The 19,596-nt window shown below is 36.1% G+C and overlaps 1 protein-coding gene and 1 long non-coding RNA gene across 10 annotated transcripts; one reads left to right on the forward strand and one right to left on the reverse strand.

Annotated features, from left to right (window-relative positions):
* The first annotated feature begins 8,203 nt into the window (after positions 1–8,203).
* Positions 8,204–11,669, forward strand: LOC126854667 (uncharacterized). Of its 9 annotated transcripts, none has more exons than XR_007688131.1 (5): positions 8,671–9,067; positions 9,321–9,459; positions 9,543–10,298; positions 10,375–10,453; positions 10,532–11,669. It is a non-coding gene; the product is annotated as an uncharacterized LOC126854667 (long non-coding RNA). The 9 variants fall into 9 exon arrangements; XR_007688132.1 differs by having other exon boundaries at positions 9,543–9,947; positions 10,024–10,298; positions 10,375–11,669; XR_007688134.1 differs by having other exon boundaries at positions 9,543–9,947; positions 10,027–10,298; positions 10,375–11,669.
* A 6,311-nt stretch (positions 11,670–17,980) lies between these two features.
* On the reverse strand, positions 17,981–19,564 carry LOC126853520 (neutrophil collagenase-like). The gene has a single exon (XM_050599343.1). It carries the CDS (start codon positions 19,562–19,564, stop codon positions 17,981–17,983), a length of 1,584 nt encoding a protein of 527 aa, XP_050455300.1.
* Positions 19,565–19,596: the final 32 nt, after the last annotated feature.

Genomic DNA, 19,596 nt, shown 5'->3' on the forward strand with positions numbered 1-19,596 from the left:
TGCATTTGGTCATTGTTCGCGTATTCGTTACTATTCGCTATACAATTTCGGTTAACATATTAATTGTTATTACTGTCGATTCAGTGTTTAAGTTGTGTAAAACTAAGGAAATAATAAAAACCTTGTGCTAACGTCTGTGTACTTTTATCCGGCTTACCTCATCCACGACCGAGGTCTTAAAGGACGAGAGAAGAGCCTAACAGAGTACGACCAGAACTTGAGCAGAAGGAAGGATTTTCCTGCCACATCACGATAAGTACTTACAATTACTATAAACCCTCGTCTTTTTATAAATATTAGAAACTTTATTTTAATTGACTGACAACCCCTAATATCATTCAATTACCTTTTCATCCTCTAACGTGTAATGACCTTTAAGATTTGAAAAAGAATATTATAATAAAAATTAAGAGTAAATAAATTTGTGAAGACTAATTAATGGAATATTAATTAGATCGAATTAATTTATTATGAGAATTGTTTAAGGAATAAAGTCTTCTATTTAATATCAATACTTGATTATATTATGACTTTAAATTTCTGATAGAAAGAAAAGATTTAGAAAAGAGGTCGAATGTCGCCAGAACACCATAATCAGCGCTCGGCAACTAGGTTCAAAGATTGGGTTGTGTTCAGAAAATTAGATAATAAATTTTGATTTCAATTTAATCTCCTGTTGTCATTTCTTGTGGGAAGTTTTTTAAATCAATAGGAAGCGTCGCCAGGGCACCTTGATCAGCGCTCGGCAACTAGGGTTGCGTTCCGTTTCACGCATAGAGCGCATAAATCGCTTGAAAATCTATAATATATGTTACGTGAACTATAGATTTTGCAGGCTATCTATGCGCTCAATGCGTGAAACGGAACGCATTCTGAGTTTAATGGTTATATCAAGAATTCAGAAGGAAAGGGGGGATCGCCAGGAGCACCATAAGCGCTCGGCAACGATGGATTTTCGGAGGAAAAGGACAAAATGTTGCAAGAATAAGTAAGGTTGAAATGACAACAGTAGTATATTTTGCATGGAATTTATAAATCTTACTTAGTATTGATATTATGGGGGTGTTTCAAATAATAGTAGGATAATAGATTAAAGTTGACTGACTGAAAACTGTCAGCAACTTGCTAATGCTTGACAGGGGATTTCTTATTATTTAGAGGATGAAAAAGTAATAGAATGATATTAAGGATTGTCAGTCAATTGAAGTAAAGTTTCTAATATTTATGGAAAGACGGGGGTTTATAGTAATTGTAAATACCGTGATGTGGCAGGGAAATCTTTTCTTCTGTTCAAGTCCTGGTCGTACTCTATTAGGTTGTACTCCTTCTCTCGTCCTTTAAGACCTCGGTCGTGAATGAGGTAGGCTGGATAAAAGTATACAGACGTATGCTCAAAGTTTTTTATTATTTCCTTCGTTTTTACACAACTTAAACACTGAATCGACAGTAATAACAATTAATGTGTTAATCAAAATTGTATAGCGAATAATAACGAATACGCGAACAATGACCAGGTGCAGAGCGGATGAATGATTCGAAAATGAGTTCGTGAGTGAATGAGTTTAATAATGAACGAATAATAAGGAGCGAATATTTGAACAATAATGTACGAAATAGTAATGAAATAGTAACAAAGCGCGACTACTGAATGCTCGCGAAATAATGCTTATAAAATACTGTGCTAAATGCTGATTATGAATGATTATGAATGCCCTGAGGTTCGAAATCGCCGGCTTATGTACTGTCGAAACAAAGGGTTTTCGGGCCGTGTGCAGATCACGCATTCCGCTCTGGAATGTTCTTAGGATGATTCAGTGGAGAACTTCCGAGAATAGGATTTTTAGCAACAATTCTTCTGAGAATTGTCGATCGATATGCTTATCTGCCATTTAAGTTTCGGCGCTTGGTTGTAGCCGTCGCGAATCCGTTATCGCTCGCAATATCAGGTGATATGAGATCTTTTATGCGCATTTTTTCAGCTTAATTAATATTTTATAATATAAAATTCTTAATAATATGGTTAATATTTATGCTTATTAATTTATGAAATCATTTGTTCTATTTATTTCAGTTCTGATAATAAGTTGAAAATTATAAAGTTATAGCATTCTATAATTTAAAAAATAGTTATTTTAGATAACTATTATATGTAATGTACATAATTTATGATTCCATATTATAAGCCAGAATATAAGCTTCTTAAATTTATATTTATGGTCGCTTGATCGATACTACAATAAAGCATATTAAATTTATAAAGATCATTTCTTTATGGAAGCATTATATAATAATCTGCTTTAATTGTTATAATTTTAATTATTTATAAGGTTAAATTGTATTGAATATAGTATTGAAATTTTGTATGTGATGTTTTGGATAAATATATAACATAAAAGAATTATAAAATTTTCAACAAGTTATTATTATATACGTTTTATGATTCCATAAAGTGCGGCGCATTTATTTCTCAATTTAATAAAGTGAGTAATTATTATGCATTTGTCTGTATGATTAAATATTAAAATCTTAAAAGTTAAATATTAGTATCGATATTATCGAATGTGAAGCTCGCTCACAAGTCTGTTCTTAAAGTAATCAGCAGGTTAGTTTTAGAAAATCACTGCTGTGCAGCTAGCTAGTTCTAAATAATGCTTCCTGATTCGTCGATCTAAGGAATTCTCAATTCCTTGGGCCATCGATTATTATTACTAAAAGAATTAAAATATATTCGGTTTTTAAGTTAAATAACCATATGGAACTGGAACGATAAGCGATTAATGAAATTAGTTAACAACTGAAATAAAAGTAAATGGATTAAATAATTGTTCTATATTCCATAGGTATTTTGCAGAGATAAAAGCGGTACTTAATTATAGCTAAAATATAGTTTTTAAAATTGGCAGGACGTTACATTTGTAAAAAGTAACTCGTTACCGTTATTCGTTACTGATTTTAAAAAGTAATGCGTTACCGTTACCATTATTTAAAAAGGTAACGATTCGTTATTTTCTATGGTCACAGTCAGGACAGAAAAATATATCTCTTTTTGTCGATCTTCCTTGCGTGCGCTATGACTTCTCCATTAGTATAAGCTCTATGCTTTCAGCGCTTTTATATCGAAATAATTTTATCCAATGAAGAATAATGCGCGTGATCAGCGCGCAATTTATTGAAAAAATATAAGATAATAGAAATCCTAAAACTAACGATAAAAGTAACGACTAATTCGTTACCGTTACCGTTACAGACAAAAAAAGTAACGATTGTTACCGAAAAAAAGTAACTGTAACGATAACGACGTTACAAGTAACGCGCGTTACTTCCCAAGCCTGACTAAGTAATTACCTTATTAATAATTATAACGAATATTTGCCTAACAGCGGTTCAGTCAAAATACATTTGCCTAAGAAAATAGCATCTCAACACAAAAATAAACATGCGAAAACTATTTGACCAGGCAGATAGCATTTGTCTAGTCAAAAATTATTTTTCTAAAATAACTATTTACCTACGACATAGATATAGGCACTGCGACGTTGAGTTTTTTTTTCGTCTTATCGATCCGCAATTTTATCTGACAGAATTCGGATTTAATATCGATTATATCGATTATATTAGCCGATTTATCAATCTCACATGGTCGCAAAAATTCATTATTATTCAATTGCGGTATATTTAAACATAATACAACAGAAATAAGCCTGAGAGCGGCCATCGAATCTTTTCAGATCTTTTTTTGCCGACTCAGCAGCGCCTCTATATCCATTTTTGCAATTATATACATATACATAATTACATAAATGGCAGGTTTGCATTGTATGCATTTAAAATAAAATAGATGCGTAATCCGACTTCGAAACAAAAGTAATAAAAATAAATGAGCAAAGTAACAAAAAGGAATGAAGGAATATACACACACATATAAAAAAAAGATCTGTTTTTTTTAATTACACTTGCAATATACTTTTTCAGAAATTTCTTTTTCTTTATTCATTCTGTGAAATCTAAATATGCACTTGTTTCAAACGCAGAAAATCTAAAATAATTTATGTTTAATTTAAAAAAATGTTTTATCTGTGATGTCAAGATTCTTATTTTTATGAAAAACAAAAAAAAAATTGATATCCATCAATCCACTAAAAATTGATAGGCCACATCACCGTCTGCCACTTGTTCATAAGATACTTTAGCGTCGCTGTATATTACTGTCCGACATTTCATCGTTTGCGACATTTTATCGTCCGACATTTCATCGTCTACATTGCACCGTCCACGATATTTCATTGTCCGACATTGCATCGTCTACGACATTTCATCGTCCGACATTTTATCGTCCGACGTTTCGACGTTGACATACACAATGTAGCATGTATTTTGTATTGTAAAGCGGGATCCACCTTGCCTACCAGTGAGGCGAGTGAGGGAGGGGTGCGAAAGTCTTCCCTTGTACCTCCCCTTCCCCATGTGTGTGTGTGTGTGTGTGTGTGTGTGCACGCGCGCGCGCGTGCTTTCTGTCCATGCATGTATTTTAGTATATTTTAAACTTTTATTACATATTAACTTTTTTTTTGTTAATATGCGTATTTTCTTGTGTCCAAAAGCTACTGTATCCAAAATTAATGTATCCAAATGCACTGTGTCCAATGAACCGTGTGCAAAATTTCGTGTCCATTTGTAACGTGTCCATTTGCACCGTGTCCATTTGCACCGTGTCCAAATGTATTGTGTCCAAATGAAGACTACTCTATAATTATGCGTTTTTATTTGTAACTTTTTGTGCAAAGCGAAATCTATCTTATATCATCTTGTGTTTCGGACGCGAATAGATTGGACGATGGAATGTTGTGGACGTCGAACGATAAAATGTCGCAAACGATGAAATGTCGGACAATGAAATGTTGCGGACGATGAAATGTTGGACGGTGAAATGTTGCGGATGATGAAATGTTGCGGACGATGAAATGTCAGATGGTAAAATGGCGACGGTAAAGTGTCTTACGAACAAGTGGCAGACGGTGAAGTATACATAAACCAAAAAGATTATATTTACAGAGTATCTGACAATAATCGCTTCATCCGTAATGTGCAGGCAGAAAAGTCCTCTATCGTTTTGCGGTTTTCGCAATAATTAATGAGAAATTAAAAAGATTGGCCAATTTGCGCAAATATTACTATATAATAAGGAAGAATAGCCTTTTCTTTCTTTCTTCTTTGTGGCACTTGGGCACCCAAAGGATCCGCCCATACCAATCGGTGTTCAAATTGCCTGACAGCCATAAAATTACTCGATGAAATATCTTTTTTTTTTCTTTTCTTTATGAATCTTCAAGAATCTTAAAGTCGGAGTAGAATTATCAGTCCTTGAAGGTACCTAATGAGTTCCTGAGTGTCGGTGTAATATATAAATTAAAATTATTTCTTCGTTAGAATAGATTTATATGTTGAGCTGAGAATTAGTAACAAATTTATATAGAGCCAAAAATAATTTTGTATTCTTGGAAAATGCTATCGATGAGATGTCCAAGTCCACCATCGGATCAATGCGGTACAGATCCAAAATTAAGGCACTTAGAATGCTCCGCGAGAAGAGGGCAGTCAAAATATACATGAATTACTGTCTGGTTTTCGTGTCTGCATGCGCTGGTAAGGTTAGAAATAATGTTTTTCTCTGTTAGGTGTGTTGATACAGACATGATATGATTTAAGTCTCGATACTAGAACGATCACCGGTCTGAGCAGACGCTACATTGTAGTCACACTATTCACAAATAAGCAATTTTTTTTTCCAGATTTATTATAACTGAGATAAACTTACCGCCAGCTACGCGCGTGGATCTCCACGGCAACAGTTGCAGCGTCGCCATTTTGAAATATTTTTTTGTTAAAACTTATAAGAGACATTCTTAAAAGCGGGGAGCACACACTTTTGCATAAGTGCATAAGGAAATATATAAGCATAAGGAAATTGATTGGTTCATTTCCTTATGCATATATTTGTGGACCAATCAATTTCTTTATGTTTATAGTTATGCGCTTATGCAAAAGTGTGTGCTCATCGCTAAAACCTTAATCTATTATGTGGTCAAAAATAAATAAATTTTGTTTTATACTTTCGAATTTACAGATTTTTAAAAATAAGCTCATTTTTTGAGCGGTCAGGATGATTAGACCCCTTAAGTAACATATATTGTTTTTCTCATTATCAGGAAATATCAGCAATTATTGAGTTAAGTGGGTGAGATTGCCTAGTCTTAATTTTTGGAAGGAATGTCAAGGTGAGATCGAGCCAGTGTGATTCAAGCGGGTATTCGCCATTGATGTCTAACATTGACAAGACATTGGTGGGGGTGGTTATCATTAGACCAGTAACCACGCGAAGGACTGCATATTGTAGGCAGCAAGCCTTTAAATAAGATTGTTTGTTTAATGGAATAAAGACTTGACATCTCCAATCCGGTAAAGACCTTATATATTCTTTGTAGATGGTAATCAAGTTTGAAGGATGAGCGCCCCAACAAATACTTGATATAGCTTTTAAGATGTTTTAGGCATTAGGCGATTTTTTAAGTGATTAATATGTGCCTTCCAATTAAGTTTTGAGTCAAGGACAAGACTTAGAAATCTGGATGCAGGAGAGAACGGAATGTTCTCGCTCAATTCTCGCAATTTTCAGAGAAAATTTATGTCTCTTCAACAATATGCGGAGGTTGTGCGATTCAAGAGTAGAGAAAATCATAAAGTTGGATTTAGAGAGAGATATATCTCAAGTCCAAAGCACAAAAGGAATTGATGTAAATTATCAAGAACATTGTTTAGGAGGTCTTTAATAGAATTGAATGTCTGAGCAATAAATCGCGATATTATCCGTATAATAAAGTATCTTCACTTCTCTTGGTAAGACAATGTAAGAAAGGGCTATATATAAGTTAAAAAGGATAAGGCTCAATATAGAATCTTGAAGAAGATAGACTTTATAGTTGTGGTACAATTTTGCAAATTAATGTCAGGCGAAACCAGTAAGATTTCTGCAAGCAACAAAGCTTTGATAAACTTTAATATTTTTGGAGGAAGATCGTATTTATCAAGAAGGGCGAAAAATGACTCTGGTATAATCCTATCAAATGCGCTAATTATATCTAAAAATACGACGCTCGTGTATTTATTGGACTTATTGGATATTTGAATGTCCGTAGTCAGGCTGGCAATGCTGTCCACACAGGATAATCCTTTCCTAAAATCAAATTGAGTGTTTGGCATTATCGAGCTGTTTTTCACCTACCATTCGATTCTCTTATGAATAAGTTTTTCGAAAATTTTTAATAGATTATTGGCGAGTGAAATGGATCTAAGAGAATCCTTGCGGCCTGGTTTGGGGATAAAAATAACAAAATAGTCAGACCATTGCTGAGGATATAAACTTTTGTTGAACATTTAAATAATTTTAATATAAAAGTTAAATAATTTTAATATAAAATTATGCAATTCCGCCGGAAAGTTTTTAATTATCTTGTTAGAGATAAGATCAGAACTCGAAGATTTGGTTTTTAGCGTGGCAGTAGCTTCTTTATACTCCTGTTTGGAAAAAGGAGTGAGCAGGAATTCTTTGTTGGCATTGGTATTAACATCTGTATTAATTTAGAACATCCTGGAAGTCAGGGGCAGGTATGAGGGTCGCAGGAGATAATTTATTGAAGGCTTCAATTAAGAGCGATCTCAGATATAATTGTGTGTGGAGAGTTGTTAGAGAAAGATCTGATATATTTCCAAACAGTGGAAATGGGAGTGTTTATATTTAAAGATGAACAGAATTCACGAAAGACGAGTTTCTTTTTATCAGCGAAAAATTTTATTGAATATTTTCTGAATTCCAGATAAGCAGATAAGCTAGCAAAAGAGGCAGACTATTTAAATTTGTGAAAGATTTGGTTTTTTTTTAAAATGATATCTTTACATTTGTCGTCCTACCAGAATGTGGGAGGCTTTTTCCTAATTACATTAGAGGGTTGTTTTCTAGCACCTGCCAATAAGAGAGATCTAAGTATGGTATCAATTAAATTGTTGTAATCACAGTTAAAGTCATTATTAAACCTATGAACCTGATTCACGAACCTATAGCATTCACTCTGTAATATATGCCAATTAACCTTAGCCAATGAAAAAGAAAGATGACTGAAGGACCAGTACAGTCATAAGCGACAGAGACAACAATGGGGAACTGATCGCTTCCATAATTTTCCCCGAGGACGCCCAAGAGCATTTAGAGGCCAAAAGCGGAGAGGCAAGAGTTATATTCAGAGCGGAAGTGACTGAGAAATCAACCGACGACCAGGTGAAATTATTATCATTGAGGCATAAAAGATTAAGTTGAGATATAGCGCTCTCCAATTTATGGCCTTCGATTGGACACCGGCCCTATCGGACACTGTAGCATGTAACTTTGTAAGTTGTAAAGCGAGGTCCTCTCTGCCTACCGGCGGGGTGGATGCAGGAGGGGGGCCGAAGGCCCCCCTTGCATCCCCCTATATGTGTATGTGTATGCGCGCGCGCGCGTGTGCTTCCTGTCTATGCATGTGATATAGCGTCTGTGTTCGATCGGGCCTGTGTCCGATCGAGCCCGTGTCCGATCGGGCCGGTGCCGGATCGGGCCGGTGACGGATTGGGACTGTGTCCGATCGGGCCGGTGTTCGATCGAGCCTGTGTCCGATCGGGAAATTTTATCGTGTCCGATCGGTAATGTGCGCAATCGAGACTTATTCAGTCAAGCCTGAAGCGGGGAGCACACACTTTTGCATAAGCGCATAACCATAAGTATAAGGAAATTGATTGGTTCATTTTCTTATGCATACATTTGTGGACCAATCAATTTCTTTATGTTTATGGTTATGCGCTTATGCAAAAGTGTGTGTTCCCTGCTTGAGAATCCATATGTGAACAATTATCGCCGTGAGGACTGTAAAGCAAACATATGTAAATAAATTAGCAGAGTCAAGTCAAACCTTGCCCAATATGAATTCTACATATATTATTGCGATCTCAAATAATCATAATATTGTCATCCGTGATTTGGGTAAGTCTGAGTTTCTTAGAGACTAGTATTACAACTTCGCCACCCCTCTATTACGGTCGCATGAAAATACATCAAAATTGTTGATGTTGGGGCGAAATGATTCGTCGAGTCTAATCTCATAAAATAGTAATATTAATCTTGTACTTGACGAATAGAAAAGCAAGTTTGGGAATTTTCCTAGTTAGTGAACGGCAGTTCCATTGTAAAATGTTAATAGACATGGAATAGTAAAAATTTTTTATTTTTTTTTCAGGTAATATTATGAAGATGGACCGCAAAGGATCTCCCGGAAAGGAGACAAAGAAGAATTCCCATTTGAGATAGTATGTCGGTGTAAATAGATTTAATTATTGAGACTTTACAGTTTAATCATTGTTAATTTACTTTGACAGGTTTGTATCTAATCATTTAAAATTTCTAATTGAGATATATTTTAATTGAGAGGCAGATTATGTTTACTATATGAATTATTAAGGTGGGTGATCATAGGCAAGTCAGAAGATGGATGAGGGTGATTGACAGTGAGGATATCTTTGCTTGCTTTAGTTTGACAAGGATCATAGATCTTCTGTATGGATTTGATTATGGGTTTTTTTTTTTTAGTAGCTAACATTTTAAGCCAATCATCTTTGGAAGGTAGAGATTCGTCTAGATTAGGAAAGTTATTTTTTTGCTTTCACCATTAGGGTAGGATTAAGAAAGCTGAATTCGTGTTTCTGTTAACAGTCTCCGCATGTGATTTGGGAATTGCATACAAAACATAATCTTCTAGGGTGAAAGAGGGACTCTATTGGAGAGATATGAAGAGAAATGAGACCCGCAGAGTACTGCTGGAGGTTGTTTTCCAGCCATAAGAGGCTTCTGAATGCGAGACATTGTGGTATGCCATAATTTTTTTATCTTTCTCTGTTTTTGAAAGATCGGACAGAAATTACAGGAGGCTTCATGCTCCGCAGCAGAGTCTGGCAATTTATGTCTTTTGCAGTTTATACACGACGGTTTTTCAGCTGTGTATGGCTCTAACCTTACTGTGAAAAAATACGAGCTTGCCAGCGTTAACTGCATTTAGTTAAACTGCATTCCTGTCCAGAATTCGACAAATCCTAGCAATATGGCCGAATCTTTGACATTTTTGGCATCTCCTAACCTTTTCAATAAAGGGAACAAGATAGAGCCTTTTCCCCATATAGATGATACTAGGCAGTATAGTGATAGTCCTAAAACGAATTATGTAAGAGTCAGAGTCGACATATTTGATGATATGAGAATTGTCCTTATTTTGACGGATAGGTTTTTTAATTCTACAGGCATCAAAAGGGGGCTGCCACAAGATATTCCAGTCCGGAGGAGGGCGGATATTCTTGATAATTTTCTCAGGGGTATTGGGTACGGATGATATCCATTTATCTCTAGGAAAGATAATATTAGATTTCTCATTGAAGATATTACAAAACTTATTTGCAGAGTTACTGTCAACAAAGGTGACCGTGAATTTATTCCTCCCTATTGTTTTGAGGTCATAGGCAGACAAGAAATTCTCAATATATTTGGTGATACAGTTTTCGAATGCTATAATACCGTAGGTGCCCAAATTGGATCTTTGACTTAGAGGAAATAAGAGAAAAGAATCAGAGAAAATAAAATCAAGATCGTTAATACCTATGTTTGTGTTGTTGTTTGTTTTCTTGGACCTCAGAGTTTTGCACCTGAGTAAAGGAAGAAGGATTGCATGAGATTTTTTCAATATGGACAATGAATGGGGATTTAATGTTTAAACTGTATTTGTTTTGTAGTCGAGAGTCTTTTTTTTGGAGAGAATCCAGTGAAGATCTTTTAGGAGGCAGCGGACTTCTCAATGCAGAAGACAGGCTCCTTTTGCGATTCCTATAGATAATTCCTATAGATAATCTCTTGAACTTTTTCCGCAATATCCCCACTGTTACCATATTCATCATTAGACAAATTTGAAGCAATGTCTTGGATGCGCTCTCAGGAGCTCCGACAGATGAGAAATCCATAATTAGGAACGATTGCACGTTTTGCGCAAAAGACGTAAAAATGATACGTAATATGTGTTCAGGAAGGACAATATGGTCCAGACCACACTTACGTGGCGACGTATAGAATGGCACAAGGGGCCGATAAAAGTAGATTATGCCGCACACAGGCAGCAAGCAGAGATGAAACACTTTGGATAGAACGATGTTGGAGTTCAACTCAAAACTCGCGAAATTATTCGATGATGCAAACACCAAAGAATCAACAACTCGGAGACGAAGTTCATTCACTGGGGAATAAACGGAAGTCCAAATGTCAGTCTCTAAACCGCCCTCAGATAAAAGATATAATAGAGGGCGGGTGTCAGCTAAAAGAATATCAGTCAATTAAAAAGAGATGAAGTCTAAAGACCTAACTGTCCTTATCTGTTAACGCATGAGAGCGTACAAAGTCCGGACATTAGCATAGTAAAAACTATTATAAAGTTATATTTAAAAAAAATTAATACAGATTTTTAAAAACCTAATAAATGTTTTGTTATAACAGAAAATTAAATAAAATTTATTAAAAAACGTATTTTGCAATATATAAGTAGATAAAAATTAAACCATAAATAAATGTAATAATTATAATTTTAAGCATTAATAAATTATAATTTACATTCACAAATTATTTTACAAATAAATTAGTTTCTTAATGATCAAATTATCAATTTCGATATATTTTAATCTTTAAAGAAATCATAAAAATTTTGTTTATATTACTGTACAAGTAAAATATATAATTAAATTCAATAAACGATTTGCATATGATTCAAATAATAAAGTAATACAAAAAATATATTTCAGTTAGATTGTTATTGCAACAAATTTATTGCTATAAAAACTTAGCTGTTATAAAAAAACATATATATTTAAAATTGAAAATGTAAATAAATGTTTATTTATGAAGAACTATATTAATTTCTTATCAAACTAAAAATATATATTTTTATTGTCCGCTAAATATTGTTATCTTATTGTTTCGCATTCTTGTACAGAACTAGGATTATTGCAATATCCGTATACCTCTAACTAACGCATACAACATTCAATATGATCTTGTGAAATTTTATATGACAATATATAGTCACATATTTTTTCTCAAAATAATTGATTACATAGATTGTACAGACTTTTTGAAGAAACAATGAAGCCAAGAAACCCCACTTTAACATATTTACTTTGTGTTGTTTTTTCACGTACAATTACTATCTCAAATTCGTTATTATTTTTTGTTCCTTCATTTTTATTTAATTTCATTTATTCAATTCAGTGTTACTTTTTTTTTACGAACTCGTATCTTGTAATCTCTACTAATTTATTTATATAATCAATATATTTATCAATTTTTTGTTTTATTTCTGCTAAGTCTTCTATTGTTATATCTTTTCGTGATGGAGTTTTACAAAATTTATTTCTTGTATTTAACAAACTAACCATGTCATTAAACATTTTACAAAATTTAACTGTGCCGGAAGCATTTTTAAAATCTGGATTTTGCAAATTGAATTCAAGAAAATGTAATGCATTTGCAACATTATTACTTAAAACCTGGGCTGCAAGACTCTTATTTTTTCATTTTCAAAATTAATATGAAGTTTCCTAATTTTACTAGCACAATTGCAAGCCCTCATTAATTTGATTTTCATGTAACTTTTCTATATATTTCCAATGTATTATTTCTGTTTTATCATATATTAAACGCTTATTCCTTGATGCTAGATAATTTCTCAATAATTTTAACATGTGAGCTGGGTTGAAAAAAATATAGGTTTTCCTGTAGACGGATAGTCTTTATATGATTTAAATTTCTCATTGTCATCTAAATCAAAATTTGCTTCTAATAATTCACAAGCAGTTTTATGAGCACTATCGCCATCAAAAGTAGTACTGACTACATCGATACCATCTCTATTGAGGTTTATTAATAGATCTTTCAAAAGAATGGCTTTTTCATTTAGAAAATTTACAAGATAATATGCAACTGGGGTTTTAAAATGTCCATTGATATTTACTATCATAAAAATTAAAGCTTTTGTTGCTGGAAGGAAACGATTATTCTCATTTTTTTCCGACAATTGACCACCCGTATCAACAGTACTCATTCTTTAATAATTTTATTTTAGTTCACGCTCTTTTTTATGTGCATTTCATCAAATGTTAAATTAAATATTAATTTGTTATTTGATCTAATTGATCTCTCACTATATTAGACACACATGTTTAACCATTTCTATTGAAATACTTGGCTTATAGTTTTTGAACAAATCCAACTATTTAAAATGTATATACATGATAAACGTTTTAAAAATGTTTCACGGACATATTTGTAAGCAGATGGAGAGTGGAAGTGAAGAGTTCTTGCAAAACTTTTTAAATGTTCATGAAAAGAAATGGTAGGCTTTTTTCATTCGATGTATTAACTGTTACAAATGTATTAGTAAATCCTAAGAAAAATTGTAAAAACAAATTGATATAAAAAAAAGAAAAAATGTGGAAATGCACAATATAACTGAGTGCATTTTCACAACATGATTGATATTTGTTATCCTAAAAAAAAAATCCTAAAAAATTGTGCCTATAAAAATTGAAAATGTTAAGCTAATAAGACAATATAATATTCATGTATATATACACACACACACTCTATATAAATTGATTAGTGTATACATATTGATTGTGTATACATATTTACAAATGATTTCTATTCTGTCAATATAAAGTTGATAAATAAAGCCAATTCTCATTAATTAATTAATTAAGTCACAAAATAAAAACCTGCAAATATTTAGATCTATCCATTTGTTTTTATTCTTTACATTCTTGTTCTTTCTTAATAATTTGCTTTTTTCTTGTGCGTATTTTTTGATGATTATTATTAATTAATCATTTATGATATATAATTATAAAATCTGATAAATCTCTTCCAAGAATCATTGGAAATAAGGTCATTTCGTGATATTCATTCTGTTGTATAGTTTGTAAAGAATCGTATTTTTTTGTTGGGATAATCGTGAAGAATTTTTTCTAAAAGAATATATATATTACATACACATATGTATAGTATAATATATATAGTAAGATAATGTAAAATATTTTTTCACAATTTTTTTTAAGTTTCAGAAATTACCATGTTGTTTACCACTTTTTATTATTACGATTACTGACATCATCAATGACTTTATCATCATTTTGACTCATGTCATCGTTTTGACTCATGTGTAACGTCCTGCCAATTTTAAAAACTATATTTTAGCTAGTAATTAAGTACCGCTTTTATCCCTGTAAAATACCTATAGAATAATTATGTAATCCATTTGCTTTTATTTTAATTGTTAACTAATTTCATTAATCGCTTTAATTCCATATGGTTATTTAGCCTAAAACCTGAATATATTTTAATCCTTTTAGTAATAATAATCAACGACGCAAGGAATTGAGAATTCCTTAGATCGACGAATCAGGAAGCATTATTTAGAACTAGCTAACTGTACAGCAGTGACTTTCTAGAACTAACCTGCTGATTACTTTAAGAACGGACTTGCGAGCGAGTTTTACACTCGATAATATCGATACTAATATCTAACTTTTAAAATTTTAATATTTAACCGTACAGACAAATATATATATAATAATTACTCACTCTTAAATTGAGGAGTAAATGCGCCGTACTTTATGGAATCGTATATAATAAAACGTATATAATAATAATTTGTTGACAATATTTATAATTATTTTATCCAAAACAACACATATTAAACTTTCAATACTATATTCAATACAATTATACTTTATAAATAATTAAAATCATATTAATTAAAACAGGTTATTATATAATGCGAATGCTTCCATAAAGAAATGATCTTAATAAAATTAATATGCTTTATTGTAATATCGATCAAGCGACCATAAATATAAATTTAAGAGGCTTATATTCTATGGAATCATAAATTATATACATTACATATAACACATATAAGTTATCTAAAATATCTATTTTTTAAACTATAGAATGCCATAACTTTATATAAATTGCCAACTTATTATCAGAACTGAAATAAATAGAACAAATGATTCCATAAATTAATAAGCATAAATATTAACCATATTATTAAGGATTTTATATTATAAAATATTAATTAAGCCGAAGAGAATGCGCATAAGAGGCCTCATATCAGTGAAACCTGATATTGCGAGCGATAAGTCGAACGGACTCGCGACGGCTACGACCACGAGCGCCGAAACTTAATAGGCAGATAAACATATCGATCGACAATTCTCAGAAGAATTGTTGTTAAAAATCTTTCTTCTCGGAAGTCCTCCACTGAATCATTCTAAGAACCTTCCAGAGCGCAACGCGTGATCTGCACACGGCCCGAAGACCCTTTGTTTCGACAGTATATAAACCGGTGATTTCGAACCTTCGGGGCATTGCATTCAATTCAGTTTAAGCATTCAATTCAGTTCGGTCAGTCAATTAAGAGATCTTCAAGCATTCGAATCATTTATTCTTAGCTAACATTATTCATTACTAATTCCTTACTATTTCGTACAAGTATTCGCTCCGTATTATTCGTTCATTGTTCGCGTACTATTCACCATACCATTTCAATTAATATATTAATTATTATTACTGTCGATTCAGTGTTAAGTTGTGTAAAACCAGGGAAATAATAAAAAACTTTGTGCATACATCTGTGTACTTTTATCCGGCCTACTTCATCCACGACCGAGGTCTTAAAGGACGAGAGAAGGGCCTAACAGAGTACGACCAGAACTTGAGCAGAAGGAAGGATTTTCCTGCCACATCACGGTAAGTACTTACAATTATTATAAACCCCCATCTTTCTATAAATATTAGAAACTTTATTTGAATTAACTGACAACCCCTAATATCATTTAATTACAGTAGGTAGTCTAGGCCGCTTCTAACCCACTTCACTCTTAAGAACCGCTGTAAGAGTAAGAGAGATGGGTATATAAAAAAGTAAGATAGAATGATATCTCGGAGGTGAGGAGACGGCACGGCGGAAAGAGAGGCGGGGTACGTATGGCGAGGGAGGCGTGGGACGGGGGGTGTCGCGCGCGCGCCGTCGTAGGCGAAGGGTGGTGGAGGGACGAGGGGGGTTTGGTATCGAGGGACGATTCGCGGTTTTCTTATCGGCGCGGCTTAGAGCGCGATGCGTCTAATTAGAGGGCGATGCGTCGATAGCGGTTTCTTTTACGGGCGCCGCTTCGAGCGCGCGTACTCTCTTTTAGGATATGTTTATTATTTTGATAATTTCTTATCGGCGCCGCTTTTGCGACGTATCGACGATGCGACTACGCGGATGGACGCGTTTATATTTATTCTTTTAGCGCGCGATATAACTCTTAGGAGCGAGAATAGCGGGACGCTCCGATTCGCGGTTTCTTTGTCGGCGCCGCTTCGAGCGCGATGCGTCTAATTAGTGGGCGATGCGTCGATCGCGGTTTCTTTTACGAGCGCCGCTTCGAGTGCGCCGCTTATCGATAGGCGTCGCGGCGTCGGGCGAGTTTTAAGGAGCGAGGATGACGCGTCGCGATTATTCTTTTAGCGCGATGTAATTCTCGGGAGCGAGGATAGCGGGACGCTCTCGATAATCGCCTCGTTCGGTCTCTTTCATCGTTCGGCGATAAGGAGAGCGTCCGGTGACGAGTGGTTTTCTTGTCGGCACCGCTTTTGCGACGGTGATTAAGCGGATAGATGTGTTAGAAAAATAATTCGCGCGTATACTTTCTTTTAAGATATATTTATTATTTGAATACTAATACATAATATATTTGTTATTTTAATACTAATATATAGTATTTTAATACTAATATATATTATTTTAATACTAATATAGAATATAGAATATATTTTTATAAAATAGTATAAAAGCGCGAGTACATAAACGCGTTACGAATCTCTGAAGAACAGAGCCTGCAGCTCGCAATCGATCAGCTCGTTGCGATCGAAGTTCTCGTCATCGCGTATCGTCGCGGGAACGAGCGCGGGATCTCGAACTCCCGCCGCTACGTCGAGAAAACGAGCCAGTTTGTTGTCGGTGTAAACGGTTAAACAGTTTAAGGACGTAATGAGGCAGTTGACGCAATGCTCCAGACGCAATACGTATAAGACGGTGTTTCTCGATATAGCCAGACGAGCGTTGGCCGTTTCGAGACGGAGGATTCGGAGATTGTTCAGTCTACCGAATCGAAGCGTCAATTGCCCGATGTATATCGGCGCTGGAGGACGCGTCTCCTCGCGCTCGTCGGGGAGAAAGTACGACCCGAGTACGGATCGTAGATCGAGCAGCTCCTTCCACTTATCTGGTGTTAGAGAGATTTCTCTGCCCTGATTATCTCCGAGAATGATTTCCACGAACGAGGATCGACTGACGTTGATGCAGACTTCGAGATGCTTGTATCCCGTTTTCGTTAATGAGTAGCGTCTTCCCAAGATTCTGAGAGGCCGCGCGATCGCGTCGCTAGTGCCGCGTCTCGGCGTGCGGTCGCTGTCTCGTCTGAAAGAAGGCGGATGCGAATGATAGAGGAAGAGTCGTTGAGGCAGTGAGAGATATTCGTGGGGAAGATTCTCGATGTTCTTACCCGTTGTTCGTTCGAGGTTTCTTGGAATATCCCGCGTCGTCCTCGCGGTTCCTCTCGGAGAGTCTCGATTGATCCTCGAAGGAGCGTCGCTGTTGCGACTGTCCCGTCGTCGCGTACATTCTCGTTTCGTTCGCGAGTTTCAACGGTCGTCGTTGACAATGAAGCTCTTAAGAGCGGGATGGTCTTTATATATTCGCGTTGAAATTGCCCCCCTTCTTCGCGTCTTTGTATTCTATTTTTAAAGAGATTGCAAGAAGTGGTCTCAATCGTCCTCGTCCACGCTCTCTGTCGCGTCGTCGAGGCGATAGATGCGACCGAGGAGATCGCGCAATTGGCGCAGGAGTCCGTCCGTGGGGCACTCGATGCCGAGAACGCGCGGGTCGAAGGGACCCGCCGAGGTTACGATATTTTTAAATTCATTGAACGCGTAAAATTGGCGCTTAGCGAAAAAATACAGATTACCGTCGACATACCGGAGAGCCGACGTTATCGCGGATGGTATTCCGGGAAATATATCTTTTAACGGAGCGTGTTTAATAATCAGTGAGCGACACTCGTCGATTTCCGCTACTTTGTCGTCGTCGTAAATAGCGTAGGTTCGTCCCGAGTGCGCGTTTATCACGGCGTTGATTCTAGCGTTTCGAGGAAATCCGATGCTGTGAAGGAATCTGGGCCAACCTGGTTTCAATCTAAGACTAGGATATTCCGCGAGATAGATTTTGTCATCAGCGAATAGCGCGAGATCGCCGGAGGGTCTTTGATACGCGGCGGATAGATGCGTAAAGTTGCTTGGGAGAAACGTCGCGTATTCTGTTAGCATCATAGGCTTGCCGTAACGTTTCTCGATTAGGTCGATCGACCATAAGTTGCGTCGATTGGATATATATAAACGCCGATTCATTATTAAGGCTACGTCTAAGCGCCGTAAGGCGCAAAGATCCGCGTGCGACGGATCGGTCGGCGCGAGGTCGGTCGTCGCGGGTGCCGCGGTGGTAGCGGGCGTCGCGGGAATCGCGGTGTAATCCCCGTCGTCGTGAGATCCGTACAGATTCTGTATAGCGAGAATATCCTCCACGCTTAGCTTGACCGGATATTGAAGCTCGTTGTCGGGTATATACGGAAACATCACCGAGTCGTTGCGCATACTGTGTTGCAGACCTAAGGTGTGACCGACCTCATGAGTTAGCGTTAAAAGTAGATGATACTTGTTAGAAGGATTCTTGTTCAGGTACACGTGCCACGGTTCCTCGTCGTCGACGTGCACCTCCGAGGCGAAATCGGCTGTTCCGGTGGGAAAGAACGCGTGAGCGAGGGCTCCTCCCGGACCTTCGAAAGCCGCTGGGCAAACGTCGCCGTTCTCGCGATTCGCATAAGTGTGAGCGCCTGTTCGATATGATATTAATATATCGGGACGTAGCGAATCGCGTACAAATTTTAACGACGAATTCGCCGCCCATAGCGCGAATGCTGCTTCGGTAGTTCGTAGGAGTTCCTCGCTAGCCACTTGAAAATTCCACGTGAGACTCGTTTTCGGCCATCTCTTCGCGAACGGACTGTACGCGCGATCGGGAATGTCCGCTAGTCCGCATCGCGGTTTGCGCATGAGATTGAGCGTATCGATATTTAGCACGCCGTTACCAGGTAATCGATAATATTCTTGAAACAGCGATAACGCGCGACGCAAAGACGTCGCGTTGTCGGAAGACAATGATCCTCCGCCGTCCCTCAGAAAACCGTACGCTCGTAGGAAGCGGAACACTTCCGTCCTTTCCGGATCGACCGGCGTCGCGATCGTCGCGGCGACGAGCGTCGTCACTAGGACTAGAAGAGCTGTCTTCGCGGTCATCGCGCGAGTCGAGAGGGATGCGCGGGAAACGA

Source organism: Cataglyphis hispanica, chromosome 1, assembly GCF_021464435.1.
Source record: "Cataglyphis hispanica isolate Lineage 1 chromosome 1, ULB_Chis1_1.0, whole genome shotgun sequence".
In the NCBI taxonomy this organism is placed as follows: Eukaryota; Metazoa; Arthropoda; class Insecta; order Hymenoptera; family Formicidae; genus Cataglyphis; species Cataglyphis hispanica.

What these genes read in the sequence shown, in the direction of transcription:
- LOC126853520 (XM_050599343.1), bottom strand. Translation starts at nt 19,564, where the DNA reads ATGACCGCGAAGACAGCTCTTCTAGTCCTAGTGACGACGCTCGTCGCC.